Source organism: Tiliqua scincoides, chromosome 9 (genome assembly GCF_035046505.1).
Source record: "Tiliqua scincoides isolate rTilSci1 chromosome 9, rTilSci1.hap2, whole genome shotgun sequence".
Classification (NCBI taxonomy): domain Eukaryota; kingdom Metazoa; phylum Chordata; class Lepidosauria; order Squamata; family Scincidae; genus Tiliqua; species Tiliqua scincoides.
Genome location: NC_089829.1, coordinates 9,828,899 through 9,851,280, shown reverse-complemented (window position 1 = coordinate 9,851,280; position 22,382 = coordinate 9,828,899). Strand labels below are relative to the sequence as shown.

At 47.8% G+C, this 22,382-nt stretch overlaps 1 protein-coding gene across 4 annotated transcripts in view; it reads right to left on the bottom strand.

Moving 5' to 3' along the window:
- FHAD1 (forkhead associated phosphopeptide binding domain 1) overlaps positions 1–22,382 on the bottom strand; it is a 49,448-nt gene that overhangs the window by 11,812 nt on the left and 15,254 nt on the right. For all 4 annotated transcript variants that reach the window (XM_066637818.1, XM_066637819.1, XM_066637820.1 and 1 more), the window contains 13 exons: positions 21,095–21,160; positions 20,638–20,742; positions 19,718–19,825; positions 18,741–18,815; positions 16,145–16,297; positions 13,852–14,047; positions 11,711–11,781; positions 11,455–11,622; positions 9,492–9,599; positions 8,131–8,220; positions 2,726–2,951; positions 2,261–2,372; positions 1,338–1,444 (listed from right to left, as the gene is read on the bottom strand). In XM_066637818.1, coding sequence (XP_066493915.1) covers positions 1,338–1,444; positions 2,261–2,372; positions 2,726–2,951; positions 8,131–8,220; positions 9,492–9,599; positions 11,455–11,622; positions 11,711–11,781; positions 13,852–14,047; positions 16,145–16,297; positions 18,741–18,815; positions 19,718–19,825; positions 20,638–20,742; positions 21,095–21,160 — 1,585 coding nt within the window. The remainder of the gene's footprint in view (positions 1–1,337; positions 1,445–2,260; positions 2,373–2,725; positions 2,952–8,130; positions 8,221–9,491; positions 9,600–11,454; positions 11,623–11,710; positions 11,782–13,851; positions 14,048–16,144; positions 16,298–18,740; positions 18,816–19,717; positions 19,826–20,637; positions 20,743–21,094; positions 21,161–22,382) is intronic.

Here is a 22,382-nt window from a genome sequence, read left to right as displayed (position 1 = left end):
AAACATAACTATACAGATTCCTTTTGTAACGTGCAGCCTTAGGTCTGGAAAACCAAAACAATCATGTAGAAGTGAGTGTCTTGAGAAGGTAGAGAACAGGAAATCCTTCTTTAGCTACTGGGTAATTACAACCACCACTCCACACATCACAGGGAAAGGGGATGAGACTAGAGAAAGATGACAATAACCTTTGGTACTTACAGCTAGCTCTATGACAAGAAAAGCAGCCCCTATTATGTTTCTTGGCATCAGGAAAGGAGCTGACAATACTACCTAGGAGGTGCCAAGGACATGACTTTCAGCAAACTTGAGCTCCATAGTTACAGTGTTTTGACTTCTGGTCACTGCTGAATGTTAAACCTTTAACCATTTATTTGCTTTATTTGCATATTCATGAGGTTGCTATTAGCTTAGTGTTTATGTAAACTTTAACCGAGATGTTTGGTTGCTCTTGATTTTATGTTTGCGACTGGGGCTTTAAGCATATTGATAACAACTTTAAATACTGTATATTTAGATACGGAAACGGGATACAAACACAGTCTACTGAAATAAATAGCCCAGTCCTGAGTTGTCTGGCAAGCTGATACATGTAATTTTCAAAATAAATCAAGCCTCTTGAGCAGGGGTCTCGAAACCCTGGCCCGTGGGCCAGATATGGCCCGCAACCAGCCTCTATCTGGCCCGCGGCCAGCCTCTGATTCCTTGAGAGCCTCTGGCCCAGTTTACCAAACACAACCAGAGTTGTGCTTGTGGGGTGGGGGAATGGGGGTCTGTATGTACTTTGGGCTTTGTTGGTGTTTGGAGAAATCCTGGACATCTGAGCCCATTTATTCATTCATCTAAGTTCCATCTCTAATGCATTTATTTAAATTTTATATTTAATTTTTTTTCCCAGCCCTCAACACTGTGCCAGATGTTTGATGCAGCCCTTTGGCCGAAAAGTTTAGAGACTCCTGCTCTTGAGGATGTTTCCACATCAGACATGGAAATCAGAGTTGCCCTAAGTTCATGCTGTAAAAATGCCTTCTGTCTCTAGCTGCAAGGGGCCATGGCTCAGTGGGAGAGTTCTTGCTTAGCATGTAGAAGGTTTCAGTTTCAAATCCTGGCAATATCTCCAGAAAGTGCTGGGAAGGACCCTCCCTGAAACTGCTGCCAGTCAGTGCAGAAAAATAGACCTAGATGGCTCAATGGTCTGACTCAATAGGAAGCAGCTTGCTATGTTGATAGTTCAGATCAGAGAGGAACCTGATGCTTTTCGTTCTTTTAGGGTCTATGAAGGGAAATTGTTCAAGTCATATTTGTGAAGTCAGTCATAATGATGCTATTTCACAAACCAATCACATCAGACATCCTGGCTCTGGCTTCTGAGAGTTCCTTCTTTAATTCCCAAACAACAGCTTGGTGGGACAGGATTTCACGCTTTGCAGCTGCTAATTCTTCCCTGGGATTCAGGAAAGACAAACAGATAATGCAAAACTCATTTTCAGTAACATAGCAGGATATGTTCATCATAATGTATACACATTATTTTAGGATTTTAAATTCCCAAACCAATGTGTCATTGATGCAGATCATGGCATTCCTCACAATGGTTTCTTAGGACACTTTCAGCTTACATCACCAATATAAGAGATCAATTAGACCAGGGGTGCCCAAACCCCGGCCCTGGGGCCACTTGCAGCCCTTGAGGCCTCTCAATGCGGCCCTCAGGAAGCCCCCAGTCTCCAATGAGCCACTGGCCCTCCAGAGATTTGTTGGAGCCCACACTGGCCCGACGCAACTGCTCTCGGCATGAGGGCAACTGTTTGACCTCTCGTGTGAGGGCTCCCTCCACTGCTTGCTGTTTCACATCTGTGATGCAGTAGCGGCAGCAAAGGAAGCCCAGTCTTGCTTTGTGCAAGGCCTTTTATAGGCCTTGAACAATTGAAAGACCTTCATTCATTCATATAAGTTCATCTTTAATATATTCATTTATGTAAACTTATGTAAATTTATTCAAATTTTAAATGTAAATTAATTCTTCCCCCCCCCCAGCCCCCGACACAGTGTCAGAGAGACAATGTGGCCCTCCTGCCAAAAACTTTGGACACCCCTGAATTAGACAAATGTCATCAGCCTCATGAAGAATGGTTCCCAATTCTATCCGGACCCTCCACAAGCTCATATCTCCTTCAAGCCACCTGCTTCTGCTTACAGCTTTTCATTAGAAGACACAGAAAAAGGAGTGAATGGAAACCGTAAAAACTCAGCTACTTACTTCATGAAAATATGAGTCCCGTCAGCACAAGGGACAACCTCTTGCAAACGGGATGACTTGGGAGACTCCTGCATTTCTAACTTAGGAGACTTAGGAGATTCCTTCAGCTTTTCTGAAGGACGAAAATAAAATAGAGAAACAACCAAGCAAACAAAAAACGAACACAGACACCAGATGATTCTCAAAATGAGATTTTATATCCAGATTTTATACCCTGCCTCAGATGCATACAGACAGGTAGGAGAACAGCATAGGCTGCTGTCTGCAGCCAGATCACTGCACAGACCTGCGGTTTGAGTGCAATACTTCTAAGAGCTAGGGATCTGCAGTGGCTGCCCTATTTCCAGCTGTTGAGATTTGGCTATGATCATGGCTATGCCTATTTCTGCTACCTGGCCAGCTGGCCACAGCAGGATGAACGAGGGCATCAGACAACACCACTACCTCTCTGTGCTCTCCTCTGACCTTCTAGTTGCTTCTGAAGCTTTACATTTTCCTCCTTCACCTTCTTCGCCTGCTGAACAGCTTCCAACATCTTGCTCTCCAAATTTACTATTGTTCGTGAATGTTGCTTGATCTGTTCCTTGTATTCGGCTGTCTCTGCCTGGTGTTTTCGGTTCAGTACTGCATTCTCATTCTCAAGGCTCTTCAGACGCTTCTCTCGGCCTGCTAACCCCTCCTCTGCCAGAGTCTGGAAGACACCCACAAAATCATTGTAGACAGTGCTGGGGGAGAGGTAGCGGCTGTGGTGCATGTCGGCACCAACGATGTGGGCAAGTGTAGCTGGGAGGTCCTGGAGGCCAAATTTAGGCTTTTAGGCAGGAAGCTGAAAGCCAGGACCTCAAAGGTAGCGTTCTCTGAAGTGCTACCTGTTCCACGTGCAGGGCCAGCTAGGCAGGCGGAGATCAGGGGTCTCAATGCGTGGATGAGACAGTGGTGTAGGGAGGAGGGGTTTAGATTCGTTAGGCACTGGGGAACGTTTTGGGACAAGCGGGGCCTGTACAAGAGGGACGGGCTCCACTTGAACCAGAATGGAACCAGACTGCTGGCGCATAACATTAAAAAGGTGTCAGAGCAGCTTTTAAACTGATCCCTGGGGGAAGGCCGACAGGAGCTGAGGGGCATCCGGTTCGGGATTCCTCATCCCTATGGGATGAGGATGGGGAGGTTAGAGAACAACAAGACAAAGGCAGAGTAGGAGAATAAATTGGGAAAGGTAGCGTGATGGGATGTGATAGACGGTTTGGCACAATGAGAGGGTGTGGGGACAAAGGAGCGAATAAGCAGCCCATCCTAGGGCATTCCGTGTACAAATGCTTTTATGCGAATGCCCGAAGTCTACGAGCAAAGGTGGGAGAACTGGAATGTCTGGTGACAAGGGAAAACATTGACATAGTGGGCATAACGGAAACCTGGTGGAATGCGGAGAATCAGTGGGATACCGCAATCCCGGGCTATAAACTCTACAGGAGGGACAGGCAGGGGCGTGTTGGAGGTGGGGTGGCCCTTTATGTTAAGGAAGGGATAGAATCCAGCAAAGTAGAGATTGAAGGTGGGTCCGACTCCACCATAGAATCTCTGTGGGTTAAATTACCAGGCTTGTGCAGCGATGTAATACTGGGGGCGTGCTATCGTTCTCCAGACCAGAAATTGGACGGGGACCTTGAAATGAGGAAACAGATCAGGGAAGTGACAAGGTGGGACAGGGTTGTAATCATGGGGGACTTCAATTATCCTCATATTGACTGGGTCAATTTGTGTTCTGGTCACTATAAGGAAACCGGATTTCTTAACATGCTAAATGACTGTGGCTTAGAGCAGCTAGTCATGGAGCCCACCAGAGGACAGGTGACTCTGGATTTAATATTGTGCGGTACGCAGGACCTGGTTAGAGATGTAAACGTTACTGAGCCATTGGGGAACAGTGATCATGCTGTGATCCGTTTTGACATGCACGTTGGGGGAAGAATACCAGACAAATCTCTAACAAAAACCCTTGACTTCCGACGGGCAGACTTCCCCCAAATGAGGAGGCTGGTTAGAAGGAGGTTGAAAGGGAGGGTAAAAAGAGTCCAATCTCTTCAGAGTGCATGGAGGCTGCTTAAAACAACAGTAATAGAGGCCCAGCAGAGGTGTATACCACAAAGAAAGAAGGGTTCCACTAAATCCAGGAGGGTGCCTGCATGGCTAACCAGCCAAGTTAGAGAGGCTGTGAAGGGCAAGGAAGCTTCCTTCCGTAAATGGAAGTCTTGCCCTAATGAGGAGAATAAAAAGGAACATAAACTGTGGCAAATGAAATGTAAGAAGGTGATACGGGAGGCCAAGCGAGACTATGAGGAACGCATGGCCAGCAACATTAAGGGGAATAATAAGAACATTGGCAACCTTCAGTCTCGAAAGACTATGGTATCACGCTCTGAAAGGTGGTTCTGGAACAGCGTCTAGTGTGGCTGAAAAGGCCAATCCGGGAGTGACAGTCCCTTCCTTTGGGATCCGGCCATCATCCATTCTCACGACATGACCGAGCCAACGCAGGCATCTCTGTTTCAGCAGTGCATACATGCTAGGGATTCCAGCACGTTCCAGGACTGTGTTGTTAGGAACTTTGTCCTGCCAGGTGATGCCGAGAATGTGCCGGAGGCAGCACATGTGGAAAGCGTTCAGTTTCCTCTCCTGTTGTGAGCGGAGAGTCCATGACTCGCTGCAGTACAGAAGTGTACTCAGGACGCAAGCTCTGTAGACCTGGATCTTGGTATGTTCTGTCAGCTTCTTGTTGGACCAGACTCTCTTTGTGAGTCTGGAAAACATGGTAGCTGCTTTACCGATGCGTTTGTTTAGCTCAGTATCGAGAGAAAGAGTGTCGGAGATCGTTGAGACAAGGTACACAAAGTCATGGACAACCTCCATGCGAAGAGATTGTAATGCAGGGAGGTGGGTCCACATCCTGAACCATGACCTGTGTTTTCTTTAGGCTGATCGTCAGTCCAAAATCTTGGCAGGCCTTGCTAAAACGATCCATGAGCTGCTGGAGATCTTTGGCAGAGTGGGTAGTGACAGCTGCATCGTCGGCAAAGAGGAAGTCACGCAGATATTTCAGCTGGACTTTGGACTTTGCTCTCAGTCTGGAGAGGTTGAAGAGCTTTCCATCTGATCTGGTCCGGAGATAGATGCCTTCTGTTGCAGTTCCAAAGGCCTGCTTCAGCAGGACAGCAAAGAAAATCCCAAACAAGGTTGGAGCAAGAACACAGCCCTGCTTCACGCTGCTTCGGATGTCAAAGGGGTCTGATGTGGAGCCATCGAAGACAACAGTGCCCTTCATGTCCTTGTGGAAGGATCTGATGATGCTGAGGAGCCTGGGTGGACATCCAATCTTGGGGAGAATCCTGAAGAGGCCGTCCCTGCTGACCAGGTCGAAAGCCTTTGTGAGATCTATGAAGGCTATAAAGAGTGGCTGTCGTTGTTCCCTGCATTTCTCCTGCAGTTGTCTAAGGGAGAATACCATATCAGTGGTGGACCTGCTGGCTCGGAATCAAAAGCTTCTTCAAATATGTTAGAAGCAGGAAACCCGCCAGAGAAGCGGTTGGCCCTCTGGATGGTGAGGGAGGGAAAGGGGAGATAAAAGGAGACTTAGAGATGGCAGAGAAATTAAATGAGTTCTTTGCATCTGTCTTCACAGCAGAAGACCTCAGGCAGATACCGCTGCCCGAACAGCCCCTCCTCACAGAGGAGTTAAGTCAGATAGAGGTTAAAAGAGAAGATGTTTCAGACCTCATTGATAAATTAAAGATCAATAAGTCACCGGGCCCTGATGGCATCCACCCAAGAGTTATTAAGGAATTGAAGAATGAAGTTGCAGATCTCTTGACTAAGGTATGCAACTTGTCACTCAAAACGGCCACGGTGCCAGAAGATTGGAGGATAGCAAATGTCATGCCTATTTTTAAAAAGGGAAAGAGGGGGGACCCGGGAAACTATAGGCCGGTCAGCCTAACATCCATACTGGGTAAGATGGTGGAATGCCTCATCAAAGATAAGATCTCAAAACACATAGACAAACAGGCCTTGCTGAGGGAGAGTCAGCATGGCTTCTGTAAGGGTAAGTCTTGCCTCATGAACCTTATAGAATTCTTTGAAAAGGTCAACGGGCATGTGGATGTGGGAGAACCCGTGGACATTATATATCTGGACTTTCAGAAGGCGTTTGACACGGTCCCTCACCAAAGGCTACTGAAAAAACTCCACAGTCAGGGAATTAGAGGACAGGGCCTCTCATGGATTGAGAACTGGTTGGAGGCCAGGAAGCAGAGAGTGGGTGTCAATGGGCAATTTTCACAATGGAGAGAGGTGAAAAGCGGTGTGCCCCAAGGATCTGTCCTGGGACCGCTGCTTTTCAACCTCTTCATAAATGACCTGGAGACGGGTGAGCAGTGAAGTGGCTAAGTTTGCAGACGACACCAAACTTTTCCGAGTGGTGAAGACCAGAAGTGATTGTGAGGAGCTCCAGAAGGATCTCTCCAGACTGGCAGAATGGGCAGCAAAATGGCAAATGTGCTTCAATGTCAGTAAGTGTAAAGTCATGCACATTGGGGCAAAAAATCAAAACTTTAGATATAGGCTGATGGGTTCTGAGCTGTCTGTGACAGATCAGGAGAGAGATCTTGGGGTGGTGGTGGACAGGTCGATGAAAGTGTCGACCCAATGTGCGGCGGCAGTGAAGAAGGCCAATTCTATGCTTGGGATCATTAGGAAGGGTATTGAGAACAAAACGGCTAGTATTATAATGCCATTGTACAAATCTATGGTAAGGCCACACCTGGAGTATTGTGTCCAGTTCTGGTCGCCGCATCTCAAAAAAGACATAGTGGAAATGGAAAAGGTGCAAAAGAGAGCAACTAAGATGATTACGGGGCTGGGGCACCTTCCTTATGAGGAAAGGCTACAGCGTTTGGGCCTCTTCAGCCTAGAAAAGAGACGCCTGAGGGGGGACATGATTGAGACATACAAAATTATGCAGGGAATGGACAGAATGGATAGGGAGATGCTCTTTACACTCTCACATAATACCAGAACCAGGGGACATCCACTAAAATTGAGTGTTGGGCGGGTTAGGACAGACAAAAGAAAATATTTCTTTACTCAGCGTGTGGTCGGTCTGTGGAACTCCTTGCCACAGGATGTGGTGCTGGCGTCTAGCCTAGATGCTTTTAAAAGGGGATTGGACAAGTTTCTGGAGGAAAAATCCATTATGGGGTACAAGCCATGATGTGTATGTGCAACCTCCTGATTTTAGAAATGGGCTATGTCAGAATGCCAGGTGCAAGGGAGGGCACCAGGATGAGGTCTCTTGTTATCTGGTGTGCTCCCTGGGGCATTTGGTGGGCCGCTGTGAGATACAGGAAGCTGGACTAGATGGGCCTATGGTCTGATCCAGTGGGGCTGTTCTTATGTTCTTATTGACCAACGGCTGATTGCTCAACAGGCAACAGCTCCCTCTACGAAAGCCATGGCCAAGGGGAGCTGGGGAAGGAGGTCTAAGCTGGAAAGCTGCAGCTCTGTTTTGCACACATGGTTTTCTCAAGTGAGGCTGTGGGTGTAATACCTGGCACCTTTCATTCAGCAATCTGAGGCTGTAAGAGCCCCAAGCATTCATCCGCTAGCTCTACCCTGGTCAGTTCCTGCCATCCAGACCACAATGTGCAATATGCACATCCCACTCCAACAACTGTTCCTCCCTCTGTGCTCATCTTTCAACTCTGACTGTACAAAAGGGGGGGGCCAGGGAGGGCCTCAAAGGGTCAGACTTGGCCCAGGAGCTTCCAGCAGCCTATCTCCAAAGCAGTGTCTGCTCTCCACCATTTGATAGAAGCTACCTTTCTCTTGTCAGCCACTTCTAGGCTTTCCAGAGTCTCTTTCAGCTTGGTATTTAAAACTCCCTCTGATTTTGTTTTGTCCTCAATAACCTACAAACAAACAAAAAGTAAGAATCAAGACACAGAGAATGAAAGCATGCTTTGTCACTCATCTTGGGAAAAGACAAGAGTTCAATGTCCCAAAAGACCTTGCAGGACGAAAGATTCCAAAGAGCAAGGAAGGAGCAGGATCAGATAGGTACTTGTTGTCATTCATTAATGTGGATTTTTATCCCCACACTACTCCAACGTGTTTCTTTACATAAAATACTGACTGGAAAAGAAGTCTTCACCCTGCTTGCCAGAACCAACATCCAACCTGGCAAACAATGGTTTGTGCTAGTCATACAAACCAATTCAAACCAAGATTTCCAATTCTGCTTTGGAGGGCAAGCACAGCCCATAATGCGACAATCTGAATATTCAGAAAACTATTGTTTGCCTAACGACTGAAGTTAGGAAGCAGGAACTGGGGTGTGTGGTGGAGAGAGGGAGAAGGTAAGACCCTGGTTTGAAAGATTGCAAGTTTTATACCTTGCAACCAACCCAATAGACAAGAATTACTTTGAATGCTCAAACACATAATATTGATCTGACGATAACTTTGTTTGCCTCAACCCTGCTTCTATTTTCTTCTCTTTAATTTATAGAAGAAATTCAGTCACAAAAGCAACCAAACCGGGGCTGCAGACATTAGCTCTAGATTTCAGAACAATATGGCCACCAAGAAACAGTAATATAAATAAGCAGATGAACACAAGAGATGAACAACACAGGAGAGATGAAATAAATCTCGTAAGTTTCAAAGTGATCTCTGTTTTGTCATTTGCTCTCTCTCTCTCACTCACACACACACGCACAGGGCAGTGTCTATAACAGCGATTTTCAACCTTTTTCATCTCATGGCACACTGACAAGGTACTAAAATTGTCAAGGCACACCATCAGTTTTTGGACAATTGACATGGCACACCTTGCTGTTGGTGGGGGGCTCATATCCTCCAATGGTCCTATTAATAAATGACCCTCCACCAAACCCCTGCAGCACACCTGGGGACCATTCGCGGCACACCAGTGTGCCATGGCACGGTGGTTGAAAATGGCTGGTCTATAACTTGTTTCAATTTTGTTACAACTTCTTTATTCTTTGTAATTTCAATATTTGTAAGCTTTATACTTGCTGATATAAAATAAAAGAAACATTTAAAACAAACAACAACAACAACAACTACAACTACAACTATTATTATTATTATTATTATTATTATTATTAAGAGTTCTAAGAGATGGCAATGGAAGATGCATTCTCAAATTTCTACACACCTCAGTCAGTCGTTTTATCTGCGTTTCCAAATTTTGGACCTTTTCTTTTTCTTCTTCCACAGTGTCCTCCAACTGTTTTTTCTCCAGGGCAGCCATACTTTCGAGAATCTGGGAAACAGCATTAATCTGCTTGGGAACATGTTTGAAACAAATGAAGGCAAATCTATGGGGGTAGAAAGAGCCTGACAGAAGATTAATGAATGAATGCTAGACCTCATTAAAAAAAAATTAGCAATAGCATGTTAAGAAAATATCACAAGGTGCCTGGAGAAAGCACAGCAGAGGAAACAAAGAGGGAAGAGGATGTGGATGGATGGGCAGTCACAGGAGCTAAAGGAGAACAAGAAAGATCAAGTTACAAGTTCTGAAGGGAATAGACAAGGGTAATTAGAAAAAAGATTATGAGCTGAGTTATCTATGAGGTCGGCAGTTGTTTCAGATGGCAGGCACTCATGTCTGCCTGCCTTGCTGCCTCTGTCTGCCTCACTCCACTCCTGAATTTGAAAAAAAGAGCGGGACAGAGTGGAAGAGGAAATATGGAAGAGAGGAGAGTGGTGGATTAGCATGCCTTTGACATTTTCTTCTCCACCATACTTCCTTTTGTACTTTTCTTTCTTTCATCTCAAATGGAAGGAAGGATGAAAGGAAGCAGAGAAGCAGTGGGTGTGCCACAAGCCATGGGGAAAGAGTGCAGTGGGCGGCCTGAATACATTGTGATTGCAATCCTATACACAGTTTCCTGGGAGTCAGTTCCATAGAACACAATAGGACTTATGTCTGAGTAGACATGCCTAGGATTGTGATTGGGCAGCCCAATCCTGAGCTGCCCAGCGCACGGGGCTGCAGTGGTACCAAAAATGGCTGCTGCTGCATTCAGTGAGCCCCAGGCAGCCGCCACCACCTCCTCGGCAGAAGGGGACTTTTGTCGCCTTCCCTCAGGTAAAGCAAGTAGCCCTGAAATGGGGCTACTCAATTCTATGATGACCCGAGGGTCGGCGTAGAATTCAGAGCCTCTGTGTCAGGCGGACAGCCCAACATGGAGGCTCAGGATCTGGTGCAGCAAAGCTCCACCTGTCCTGCCTCCCTCCTGCCCCGCTCCCTGCCCTCTCCCAGCCTTCCCTCCACTTCCCTGCCTCTCCCCATGCCCCCATCCATCTCTCCACTGCCGGGGGAGTAGTGGAGCTCTGATGCTCCGCCAGCACTAGCCCAGCACCAGCCAGCAAAGCGCTAGGGCCTGCAAATGTGCCTCACAGGACGTTTGCAACAGTGCGCACCAGGGCACACTGCTTATAATTGGGCCCTAAGTCTCTCTGGAACAGCCTGAACTGACAAAATGCTGTCACTGAAGGTTTACAATACTTCCAGGTCTAGAGACTATCCCTTCCAAGCTCCATCTCATTGCCTCTCTTAAAGGGGCATCCCCCCCAACCAGGAATCTTTTAGTCCACTTCACTGTGTTCCTCAGGGGAGTGTGAAGTTCCAGGAGTTGGCCAGGCTAGAGGTTGAGGAGTGCTGGTTCCAAGATTTCCCATTCCAGGGTCTTGGGTTCCTAGGTCTCTGACTCAGGGTTGATCTTCTAGCTGGTAGCTGAGTCCCCACCTTCCAGCCAGAACCAGAGACAAGGTCTAGGAGTAGTTCTTCTGACCTTCTCAAGGTCACTCTGAGCTCAGGGCAGAAGCCACAACTAAAGAAGTGTAGACAACAGATTGGATTGGAGACACATGTTCTCTTCTACTCTGTACCCCTCTTCCTTTTAAAATCCAGAAAAGGGGGGGCAGGGGCAGGAGCTGATGTGCTGCTGGGTAAAGGGGCCATGGCATTTTGAGCACTGCCTTGGGTATAAGGAGGTCTTGGGTTGGCACTGAGTCTTCTCTAGCCATTGCAATGTAATTCCCATTGCTATTAACAAATGACAACATTTACCAGGATCAACAAAACAATAAAAAGACTTCCTTCCTTGTACCTCTCTTTTCTCCTTCTCTTCCTCCAGAAGTGCTCTCTCTTTTTTCTGATCCTCCTCCAGAAGTGCTCTCTCTTTCTTCTGAAACTCCTCCTCCAGTTTTTCTTTCTGTTCATTCAGTTTTTCCTTCAGCAGCAAATGCTGTGTCTCCTCGGTCGTTTTTACTTGGGTCTACAGTGAAAGATTCATGCAAGCAGATTCATTCTGAGGTACTGGTCTAACCCACCCAAGAGCTCTTCTCAAATGGAATATCTTTTACCTGTAATGTCTGAAGTTGACTCATGGTGTTACAATAACTGTCCCGGAGTTTCTTCATGTAAGACATCATTCCTGATTAAAAAGTAAGAATGGAGGTGAGATCCAATCTAGTTAGGAAAGAGCTGAATTTGCTAGAGTCCTGGCTTACATCCTCCCAGCTATCCACTCCTGCCAAGCAGGGTCAGCCCCAAACCCCCTGGCAACTGAAGCAGCACACCACATGCTGCCTTCCCTTCTCCTGATGATGAACTAACCACCCACTCCCTGGACTGGAAAAGGAAGGGAGAGGAGCAGAAGAGGAAGTGCAGATGAAAGGAGAGGACGGCTTTCCTCTCCTCCATGCTTCTGCTCCATCCCTCTCTACCTTTTCTAATCTAGTGAGTGGGAGGACAAAGATAGACACTCCCTGCCCCACCAACTGGGTGATCATCTCAGTCAACCTCAGGGATGGCCAAGCCTGCTTTGTCAGGAGCTGGATTGCTGTGATGCTTCCAAAGCCCCACACAGAATGTACTATCTGTCAAGAACCAAGGGGATCACCCTGATCTCTCAGACCACAAGATGTTGCCCTCTTAACTAAGCCACCTATTTGACAAAACAGCAAGGGCAGATCAGGTGATAACATACAGAGATGTCTACAAAAGCCCAAGGTTCTCCAAGATGTGAGTATGGGCTCCTAAGTTGGCTTTCTGATTGAAAGCTACAGAAGTCGGCACTCACAGACAAGTAACTCATTGTAATGTGTGCTGCTCCTGCACAGCAAACAGCAAGCAAAATGATCGAGGGGATGAAGCATCTTCCCTGTAAGGCAGTGGTATTCAAACTGGGGCATCGCAACGCCCCAGCCTGTGGGTCCTGGCCTCTGTCCCCTTAAGGGGTGGGGCAGCCAGGAGACGGGGGAAGGGAGCAGCGCGATCCCCAGGATCGTGCCGCTCAGGGGGGCTGCAGGGGCTTGGGTGCACTTGCCCAAGCCTCCTGCAGCCTCCGAGGGGTGCGGGGAGCCCTGCGCAACCTTCGGCAGGGCTCCCCAGGTCAGGGAAAGGGAGAGTGGGGTGATCGCGCTCCGCTTTCGCTTCTGCAGAGACAGAGCAGATCGCTCCACTCTCCCTTTCCCTGACCTGGGGCGCCCTGCAGGCGCTCGCGCAGGGCTCCCCGCACACAGGGGCGGCTGCTGCAGGAACTGGAGGGTGAACCCCAGTCCCTGGAGCCCTGTCAGAAGGGAAAACGGAGCGATCGTGCTACGCTTCCAGTTTTGCGCAGCGGGGTGCAGTCGCTCCGCTTTCACTTTTCCTGACCTGGGGAGCCCTGCCGAAGGTTGCGCAGGGCTCCCCGCACCCCTCGGAGGCTGCAGGAGGCTTGGGCAAGTGCACCCAAGCCCCTGCAGCCCCCCTGAGTGGCACGATCCTGGGGATCACATCGCTGCCTTCCCCCTGCCCCTGCTGCCTCCCTCCCCCGCCCCCGCCAAGACTTACTGCAGGTTTCAAACTCCAGGAGAGTTTGAAAACCGCAGCTATAAGGAAAGGCTAAAGGGGTTGGGGGGGGGGTTCATTCAGAAAGGCAATTGAGAGGAGGGCTCAGTAAGAGTTTTTTAAATTCTGCAATGTGGAAAGAGAGATACTTTTCTTCCTTTGCCATAAGACTCAGGTTCTCCCAATGAAACTGAACAGCAGTAGGCTCAAGAGAGACAAGAGGTACACACAACACGTACTTAACGGATGGAATTTAAAGATGTCATTCAAAGAACAAATGCATGGAGAGCAGGTCAATCAATGGCTCTGAGTCACACTGAGGCAGTGGAACCTTCAGGGCCAGATGCCGTGGATTTCTGACAGCCTGATTCTGATGGGGACAAACAGCATTAAGTGGCTGTTGCTTTCATGCTGTGCTACTTGGCTTCCCAGATGCCCCAGGAGGAAAGACAGTGCTGGACTGAAATGGACCCTGGGGTAGAATTCAGCAGAAGCATCAGGACATTCCAGGCACTTGCCTTTCCCCCAGGATGTTTCTGTCAGGGGCACAGGAAGCAGGGACCACCTTTTGCCTCCAGGGCCATACAGTCCAATTATGAAATCTGTCCTCCAGCTTTGGGGGCTTAACATGCAACAATCCAGTGGTAGAAAAGGGATAGAAAAAAAAGAGAACCTTTATCAGAGCCAGAAATGTCAAGCCCCACATCCTGCAGGAGGTGTTCCACCGCCTCCACCCAGCTCAGCAAACAGCCGAGGACTTCAGCTGCTGAGGTCCAGACCTGCAAGGCAGGTGGGGTCAGACACAGGTTCTGAAGATTACAGATCTCCTTTCTCAGGCTGCTGCTGCAGTAGGAGGTTCTCAAAAAGGCCTAACAAAGAAATAGAGGGGAGAAACAAGGGGGGGGGGGGAAACCCTCAGCATATATAACTGGCACCATGCATTCTTATCACACAACAAAGTGACAAGGGATCCTTTCCCACAAAACATGCCAAGTTGTTTCTACGACAGCCAGTCATCCCAGTCATGAATCATGCTGTGGGCGTCTTTCAACAGCCTCCAAACCTTCTCATTAAATGTTCTGCAAGGGCAGCAACTTTGGCTGCACCCTGCCCCCGCCATCTCACCCCAAACTACAGAAAGATTACTCAGGCCAAATCAAGAAAACACACACACACACACACACACACACACACACACACTGGGGCTCTGACCTTCCCAAGCCTTTTCCCTCTCAAATGGCTTGGAGCGGGCACTGGTTTTCAGCCCCAGTTGCAGTAAGGTGCACTGTCAGATCTGTTGGGCTTCAGCAAGGGACAGGTTCTGGGTGAGTTCAGAGACTTGAGGGGACCTAGATGGCAATCCAGCTGGTACAGAAGCTGATGCTTAGTCCAAAATAAGCCAGGAACAAGTTCCAGAGCAGCAAAAATGAATAGGTGGTCCAAGGGTGAGTGTGCAGTCAAAGCCAGATGGGACCAGGAACAAATCCAAGGTAGGGAAAGGGAGCTTAGGTAGTGAGGGTAGGTTGCTTATGCTGAGGAGGCAAGCCAGAGGTTATGGTTTTGGCCTCCAAGGTCAGTCGATAATGCTCAGGCTAACTGGTACAAGAGACAGCACCCTCAAACCACATAAAGGCTTCCAAACTAAAAAAAGTTTTTAAACCCTGCCACAATGTCTCTAGATAGAGATGGAGCAATTCTTAACTCACAAGGGAGTCCCATAACTGCAGTGCCACCACAGAGAAGGCCCTACTTCTTGCCACTATCCCTCTAACTTCTGTAAGTGGGGGGACTGAAAGCAGTGCCCCCCTCAGAAGACAACCATTCCAGCCTTCCTTTGAAGTACACGGTGTGTAAAGTTGGAGGGCAGTGAACTGAAGGGCTCCAGTCTGTTGCTTTCTCCAGCCCTGCCTCTCCAGGGGGTTCCAATCCTCTTCCAGCTTGCTTAGGGTCATCAGAGGAGGATCATGGCAGTGATGCTGGCAGAAGAAAGTGAAGTAACCTGCTACGGCTCTAGATTGCCTCCCCTGGCCCATGTGGTGCTCGTGGAGCACCAAATGGGTGGGAACAGGCAATGAGGAACTCACCCCTTCCCTGAACTTACCATGAGCTCTGAATGCAGACTCCCTTCTGTTGCAAATTAACAGCAGCACTGCATTCTGGGTTTGCAACATGCACTGCTTCTGTCCATTGAAACAGAAGTGGCATACAGGAGAGAGGCTGCACGCCAAACTCGTGTAAGTTCAGGAAAGGGGGACACTGCTCTCCTCCCTCCCTATCTACATGGGGACACACTTGCTCATTTGTCCTCTCTGCAAAAAAAAAAAAAAAGGGGTGAGCAAGGGACAGGCAGGCAAGTGAATGAAGCTCTCCTCGTTCACTCACCACTCTCACCCACGCAGTATGCACACGAATGGAGGAGCAGCACAACTATTCGAGGGAGGGGGATCAGACAGTAGGGAAGAATGGACAACCTCACTGGTCAGGATAGCTGTCAATCACGGTGAGACAAAGAGCATTGTAACAAATCAGTGCTAAAAAAAGTGTTATGGTATTGCAGTATTTAGGCGCACCCAGATCTTTTGCATGGCTGGTTTTCCAGTTTTTTCAATGGGGGAAAATAATCCACAAAGGCAAAGTAATTCTATCCCTCAGCTAACATGACTAGGGAGGTCATTCCAGATGGGAAAGTAACATGTGCACTTCGAAGCGCCAACACCCAGAACAAATCACTGGATGAGAATGTCCATGCATGTTTTGAAACAGATCACTGCAATCATGAGGGCTAGACGCATCTTTTTTAAGTGAAAGTTCAGAATTATGCAAGTATGCCCATACTCAGAACTACCTGCCAAATCCAGTGGAACCTGTTGTTAAGAAAATATTAACAGAGTTGCAGCTCGAGTCAGTGGTGCCCAGCATGTGAAATCACCTTCCAAAGGCCACTCTAAATACTGTGTTTAAGCTACCTGAACTCCATCCAGCGATTTCTTCAACAGCTCAACATTATCAGAGACTTCCTTCATTTCAGAAGTCTTCAGGCTTATCTCCTCTCTCAGGAACTTCTCCCTCTGGCAATGTTCCCTGTTAGTATCTTGAATCTGCTTGATCTTCTCAAAAATCTGACAGACAGAAAGACAAGATTTAAGAAAGGGGAGATTTAGTCCCCACTTCTTAGTCAGGGTTCCTGACAGAAACAAGTGGCAGAGCCATTTTCCCATTAAACAGTGGCTTAGTAAAATGACAATTACAGGTTAATTACACTGATGGTGTTTTTGCCCTCAAAATTCACCTTCTTGCAGCAATACAACAATCTGGCGAATTATCATATAGTCCTACCTTGGCACAGCATTAATAAGAGAGAGAGAGAGAGAGAGAGTGTTGCTGTAAATGCTACAAACAAAAATACAAGGTTTGTTCAAGTAAACAACTTTTTTTACTAAGTTATATTTCTATCCCATACCCTTCCTCAAAGCAGCTCAGGGCAGCAGTACATATGGATCTTACTCAACCTCTGTCCCCATTCTCTCATCACAATGATTCCATAAGGTAGGGCTAGGCTGAGAGAATGGCTGGCCCAAGGGCATCCAAGGAGCTTCAGAGTTGAGCTAGGATTTGAATCCATGTCTTCCTTGTACTAATGCAACACCCTAACCCTGAGGTATTCAATCTGTGCGTCCCACCTCCCTAGTGAGACGTGGCTAGCCTCCAGGGGCGTCCAGGCATCTCTGGGAGAGAGGCGAGGCTGCTCTGCTGCACATGCAGCCTGCTGACTTGCTGCTTTTCTGCAGCTGTGAAGGAGGTGGGTGGGGCAGCGTGAGGCTGGGAGGGCGTGTGAAACATGGTGGGGGGAGGTGGGAGAGAAGGCTGACTCGGCAGGGAGAGGAACCTCATCATGGAGCTCTCTCCATGTGCAACCTCGCCCCAAGGACTACATTTCCCAGTGTACCCCTCACCCTGGGCATCCTGAGATTAGTCAAGGCTGCTTGGGAAGGAAGGAGCCAGCCTGCTCCTAGTGGGGGGGGGGGGTGTCCAAATGCCCCAGCCTGCATCCCTCCATCTTGCCTGGGGGGAACAGGGGTGGCATCTGCACGTTGGGTGTATGTGTGTGAGTAGCCCCCATCTACTTTGGGGTGAGTTGTAATCTTGCTGGGTGTGGCTGCAACACTTTCCTGGGAGTAAGCCCCATTGAGTCAAATGGGGTTTACTTCTAAGTAGACTTACACAGGCTTGGGGTCTGTGTCAGCTTAACAAGGATCCTCACCTTTCTCTTTTTCCTCCCCCTTCAAAAAAGAAAAAAAACCCACTCTTGATAGCTTTGTCTCCAAAAATTGATTAAAAATAAAAATCCCCATTCCTTTTTAGCCATTCCCCTTTTTCCTCCTGCCTCCTTTTGGGGCGGGGGGGTACCCTGTTGGCTGCTATTGTAAGACAAAAGGCACCATCCTAGCTAGGTCTACTCAGAAGCAAGTCCTATTGTGTTCAATGGAACTTACTCCCAGGAAAGTGGGGTTAGGATTCCAGCCAAACAGTTTCTGGGTCTCAGTTTGCATCGGTTTGCAATTAGCAGATAAACACAAAGCCTTCCCCTCCTGCAAATTCATCACCCCCCCCCCTTTTCCAAAACCCTCCAGGTGTGCTGCTAACAAACTCAGGGCACAATCCTAACCAGGTCTACTCAGAAGTAAGTCCTATTTTGTTCAGTGGGGCTTACTCTCAGGTAAGTGTGGTTAGGATTGCAGCCTCAGAGTGCTGGCAGCCTTGTTTCTAGTGTATAATTATAACACCTTCATCCCCATTTTGGGGGTAACTGAGGTGAGGTGTTGTAATGGGGAACCATGGCCAATGGTTACAAGGATTAGGGGAGGCATGAGCTGGTTTGAGAACCACTGCCCTAACCAGTTCATGCCTCTGCAACAGGGTGACCAGAACAAAGCAAACTGAGGCACACTGAGATGGACTATAGGCTAGCAGAGTCAAGACTTGGGAGTGTTTCTGGAATATCTAGTTATTTTCAAATACAGAGTTAAGACAGCAGGAAAAACAGCAGCACAAACACAGGTACAGTCAAGCCTAAAACAACATCAGGACTGCTTTCTCTTTCTCTTCCTGGCCAAAGTCAAAGCTGCCTTTCCCAGCTCTCTTGATTCAACACAATCCACAATCTCCTCCCAGCCCCCTTGCAGGGGGCTGTGAGCTCAGGGCCAGCTCAAGATCTTCTGGCACCTGAAGAAGCATGCCAAATGCTGCCCCCTCCTTATGCACTGGCACACCTACTGCTGTCACTTCTCTTCCCACTCCCTGGACTTAGACAAGAACCATGGAGGAGAGAGGAATGGCAGGTTAGAATGTCTCTGACATTGGTTAAATCTCTGAAACTCAAGCCTAACACTGGCCTCTACATTTCCTCTTCATTCCTCTCTTCTGACTCAGATTCTAGAAGGAGCGATGGAGGAAGGGAGCACAGCCCATGACACATCTTTTTATCTACTGCCTTTCTCCCTCTGAGGGGACCCAAAGTGGCATCATCCTTTGTTAAAGACACTAGTCCTGTAAAGAACATACCTGTTGATTTGTTGGAGGTTTCTCTGAAAGAGTTGAAAACAGCATTTCAATAATTTGGCTTCTGAAGTGCTGTGCCTAATGGTGGAAAATATGAGTAAAAAATCAGGAAGGGTTGAATCAAAGTGACAATAAGCACACACATAGACAAATCATCACATTTCTGCAAGGATGGCTGAACACTGGTTCTACCATGCTTCTAGAAATATAATGGAAAGTCACCTCCCTCCCACATCGCCCCCAAACACAACCCACACCCAAGAGTTAAGCATGACCAGTTCCTTCAAGCTGCCAAGAAACATCCTCAACAATATATGACAGTAAGCAGGGAATAACACAGGTGAACTGCATTCATGAGGGGTTGCTGAACAGAATAGGCGTGAAAGTATTTGAAATTACTGCAGTAATCTGAGAGTTCTTTGAGTCAGGGCTAGCCCAATACCTTCCAACACCTGAGGAAATCCTGACCAACTAACCCAACAGAGCACAAGCCTCCAACCCCAATGCTCCTGAGATTCAAGGAGAGGAATGGAGTAGCAAAAGAAGTGTGGAAGAGAGAGTAATGTTGAACTAGAACGTAAGAGATGCTCTAGCCCACCACTCTCTTCTCCTCCACACTTTCTCTTCCTGGGTGAAGGAGTTCTCTAATTGCAGGGTTTGCATATCAAGAATCAGGCCATCCAGACAGCACACAAGCCCTCCCTTCTCCTCAGTCAACACTCAGGGATGAGGTGAGTGCAGCCTGCAAGCCAAATGGGCTGCCATGTTCCTGTCCAGAGTTGCATAGTTGAAAGCACTACATTCCCCACTGAAAGGCAATTGCCCCATACTGCCAGGTGAGAGCTCTCCAGGTTCATGGGAAGAGGCACCTGCACTCCTGCAGGTTATATTTGACCTGTTATTTTGTATGTGCAACATGCACATGCTCCACCACCATGCTACAGTTTCACCCTTTCAGGGAGTAAGTTCTCAGCCCCTACCTGAGTTCCTGCCTGCTCCATGTCTGACTTAAGGAGGCGTTCTCTGCGCCCCATTTCTTGCAGCTGCTGGGATCTCCTCTCACACTCTTGCTTCAACTCTCCTTCGGCCTGAAATAACAAAAGCTGAGGAATAGCAAAGTTGTGCTGACTGTACAAAAATACGGAGGACACGAGTCTCATTTTCGCTGAAAGGTCATGTGGAATACACAGCGTATGCGTGTGCCAGCATGTTCAACATGTACAGGCCTTAGATGCAGAGTACGGCTGGTCACTCCATGAGGCTTACTGAGGCGGGTGGTTGAGGGGGCGCTTGCCTCCACTGCTTTCCACCCAACTCCACTGCTTCTCCTCCTCCTGCTCTCTGGATTCAAAAAGGAAGAGGTGGAATCAAGCGGGAGAGGAAATGTGGCTGAGAGGAAAGCCCACCTCCACACTTCCTTTACTGCTCCATTCCCCTCTTGCTTTTTGAGTCTAGAAAGCGGGAGGAGGAGAAGCAGTGGAGGTGAGTGAAAAGTAAAGGAGGCAAGCACTCTCTCAACCACCTGCCGCATAAGCTTCACGGAGTGGCCCATCTTGCTTTAATCCTTGGGCAGGTTCATCTGGAGAAGAAGGTCCTTCAGATGACCTAGGCACAGAGGTTGTTCAGGGCTTGAAATGTAAAAGCCAACATTTGAAATGCACCTGGAAACAAACTGGGTACCAGTGAAAATGGCATAATATTAGAGTTTGGCCACCAACTCTGTTCCCCTGCTGATGCAGCCACGCCAAAACGGCTTGAGCTGCATCCTGTGGTGGAGGTGGGCAGTCCCAGAGGTCTCCTCTGGGTAAAGAAATTTTTATTCCCTTACCCAGGGGTAAGCCCCCACAGCACAAGAGGGGTCTACCCGGGCTTCAAAACCTCCAAGAAAGAGGGCGCTGACCTTTGTTTTTTCGACAAGCTTCTTGGATAAGGTTTCCTGCTCTGCATGGCACTTCTGGATTTCGTCTTCAGATCGCTTTACCTGCAGCTCCAGCTCTTGGATCTGCTGCAAGAGACCCAGGAAAACAGATTCAGCTGATAACACCGGTCCTTATGCCAGGGATCCGTTTAGTATGTAAGAAAGCCATGCAGAGCTTGTCTGAGTTAGCAGTTAGAAATAGACTAGTGGTTTTCAGTCACACTTCCAGCTTTCTCCAAACACAAAAATCTATTGAGCAAACATTTCTCAAAACACCAATGCCGTTAGTCACTGTCAAGTTCCAATTTCTAACCAGAAGGCCATAACTAAAATAAATAATAAAGATTAAATTGTTAGTACATCTGTGCCTCTTAAGGAGGCATGTTTCCAAAACCTGCCATGGAATATCCTCCCATGGGATAACTGAGAGCTAACTCACGTTCTGATATGCACTTATTTCTTTGTCTCTGAGGTCACGCTTCATTTCCTCTTTAATTCTAGAACACTGTAACAAACAGCAACGAAGGAAAACGTGATCATGCAAAGAAGATACTATCGGGCTGCCATTTGTGCTTGGTGAACATGGAATGGTTGCCATTGGTGAACACTGGAATGTCCTTGTTGCCATTCTAAAAGAACTGATACGATCAAGGAACCTGATTTCACAGTTCTGTAAAGGCAGCGGTAAGGTTTAAAGAAAATCATGTGGAAATAAAGCTATTCGAGCTCACTGCTGGCACCGTCAACCAGACAATACAGAACTGACCCACAGGCACCGTGTGGCTCAAACTGGGAGCCTTACCAACGCCATGCAAAACTCCTGCTGCGACAGAGTCTAAACACTTGGGATTACCTGTACTAAAAATGGACAAATATGCAACATGAGTCCAATATTATAACAGCTTAGGGATTTTTTTGTTTTTTTCCTCTCCAGAACAGCAGAGCAAAATAGAGGGAGGAAATGCAGGGCTGAAGCCATATAGGCTGAGGCGGCAATATTCCAGGCTCCTTTCCTGCATGTTCCGCTTTCACCCTTTTAACTATGGAGATATAAGGAAAAGCATGCTGGCAAGGTTCTAGCCAACTGCTTAATCTTAGCATTGGCAATAAATGGAAGGTAACATTGAAGAGAAATGACCTCTGACATTCTTGCTCTTTCTGCTTTTCGGATGGAAAGGGGGGGGGGAATCAGATACATGGTGCACAACTAGAAAAATTCAAAATCAACAGAAGGTGGTGGACCCTCACTAGAGATCTTCAAGCAGAGACTCGATAAGCACCTGCTGGAGGTGCTCTAGGAAGATTTCCTACTACAGGCAGGGAGTTTGACTAGATGACATTGTAGTTCCCTTCCAACTCTATGATTCTATTATTCCACTGTTGTGGAAAGCTATCATTAACACTTAAGGGAGCAAACTTAGAAGTGGGATGTTCCTGGATCATTTTAATCCTCGGACACGTTTACTACTGCCCCCTTCTCAAAGACAGAGACTTAGGGCCCAATCCTATCCAATTTTCCAGCACTGGTGCAGCCACAATGCAGCCCCAAGGTAAGGGGACAAATGTTCCCATAGCCCGAGGAGGCCTCTGGACTGCCTGCCCACCACAGGATGCAGTGCATGCCCCACTGGCACGACTGCACCAGTACTGGAAGATTAGGTAGGATTAGGCCCTTAAGCATCATTATATCACAGCAATTTTTAGACTGAAATAAGATAACACACTCT